The following is a 273-nucleotide window of genomic DNA, read 5'->3' on the forward strand; positions in this document are numbered from 1 at the left end:
AATGAATAATTGATTTGTTAAATCAAATGAAAAATGGTGTGTCTGATTGGTCCAGACGCTACAACTATAATCGGGTGATAATGTGTGTAACTGTGTGTAATCAGGGGTCAGTCGGGCCAATCAGACGGCGGATATTAGAGCCAAACAGTCTCACCCGAACGACAGCGAGAACCAAACCACGGCCAGCTTCACAGTGTTGTCCTTGACGGGGTAATCCCAGCACTTCAGGAACGTGAGCCAGATCTGCACACACACACACACACACACACACAC

The 273-nt window shown here is 47.3% G+C and overlaps 1 protein-coding gene across 1 annotated transcript in view; it reads right to left on the reverse strand.

Annotated features, from left to right (window-relative positions):
• Window positions 1-273, reverse strand: part of LOC107675708 (synaptic vesicle glycoprotein 2C-like) — a 52,351-nt gene that overhangs the window by 8,981 nt on the left and 43,097 nt on the right. The window contains exon 8 of the mRNA XM_016470122.1: window positions 155-243. Coding sequence (XP_016325608.1) covers window positions 155-243 — 89 coding nt within the window. The remainder of the gene's footprint in view (window positions 1-154; window positions 244-273) is intronic.

This window comes from Sinocyclocheilus anshuiensis, unplaced genomic scaffold, assembly GCF_001515605.1.
Source record: "Sinocyclocheilus anshuiensis isolate Anshui unplaced genomic scaffold, SAMN03320099.WGS_v1.1 scaffold708, whole genome shotgun sequence".
Taxonomy (NCBI): Eukaryota; Metazoa; Chordata; class Actinopteri; order Cypriniformes; family Cyprinidae; genus Sinocyclocheilus; species Sinocyclocheilus anshuiensis.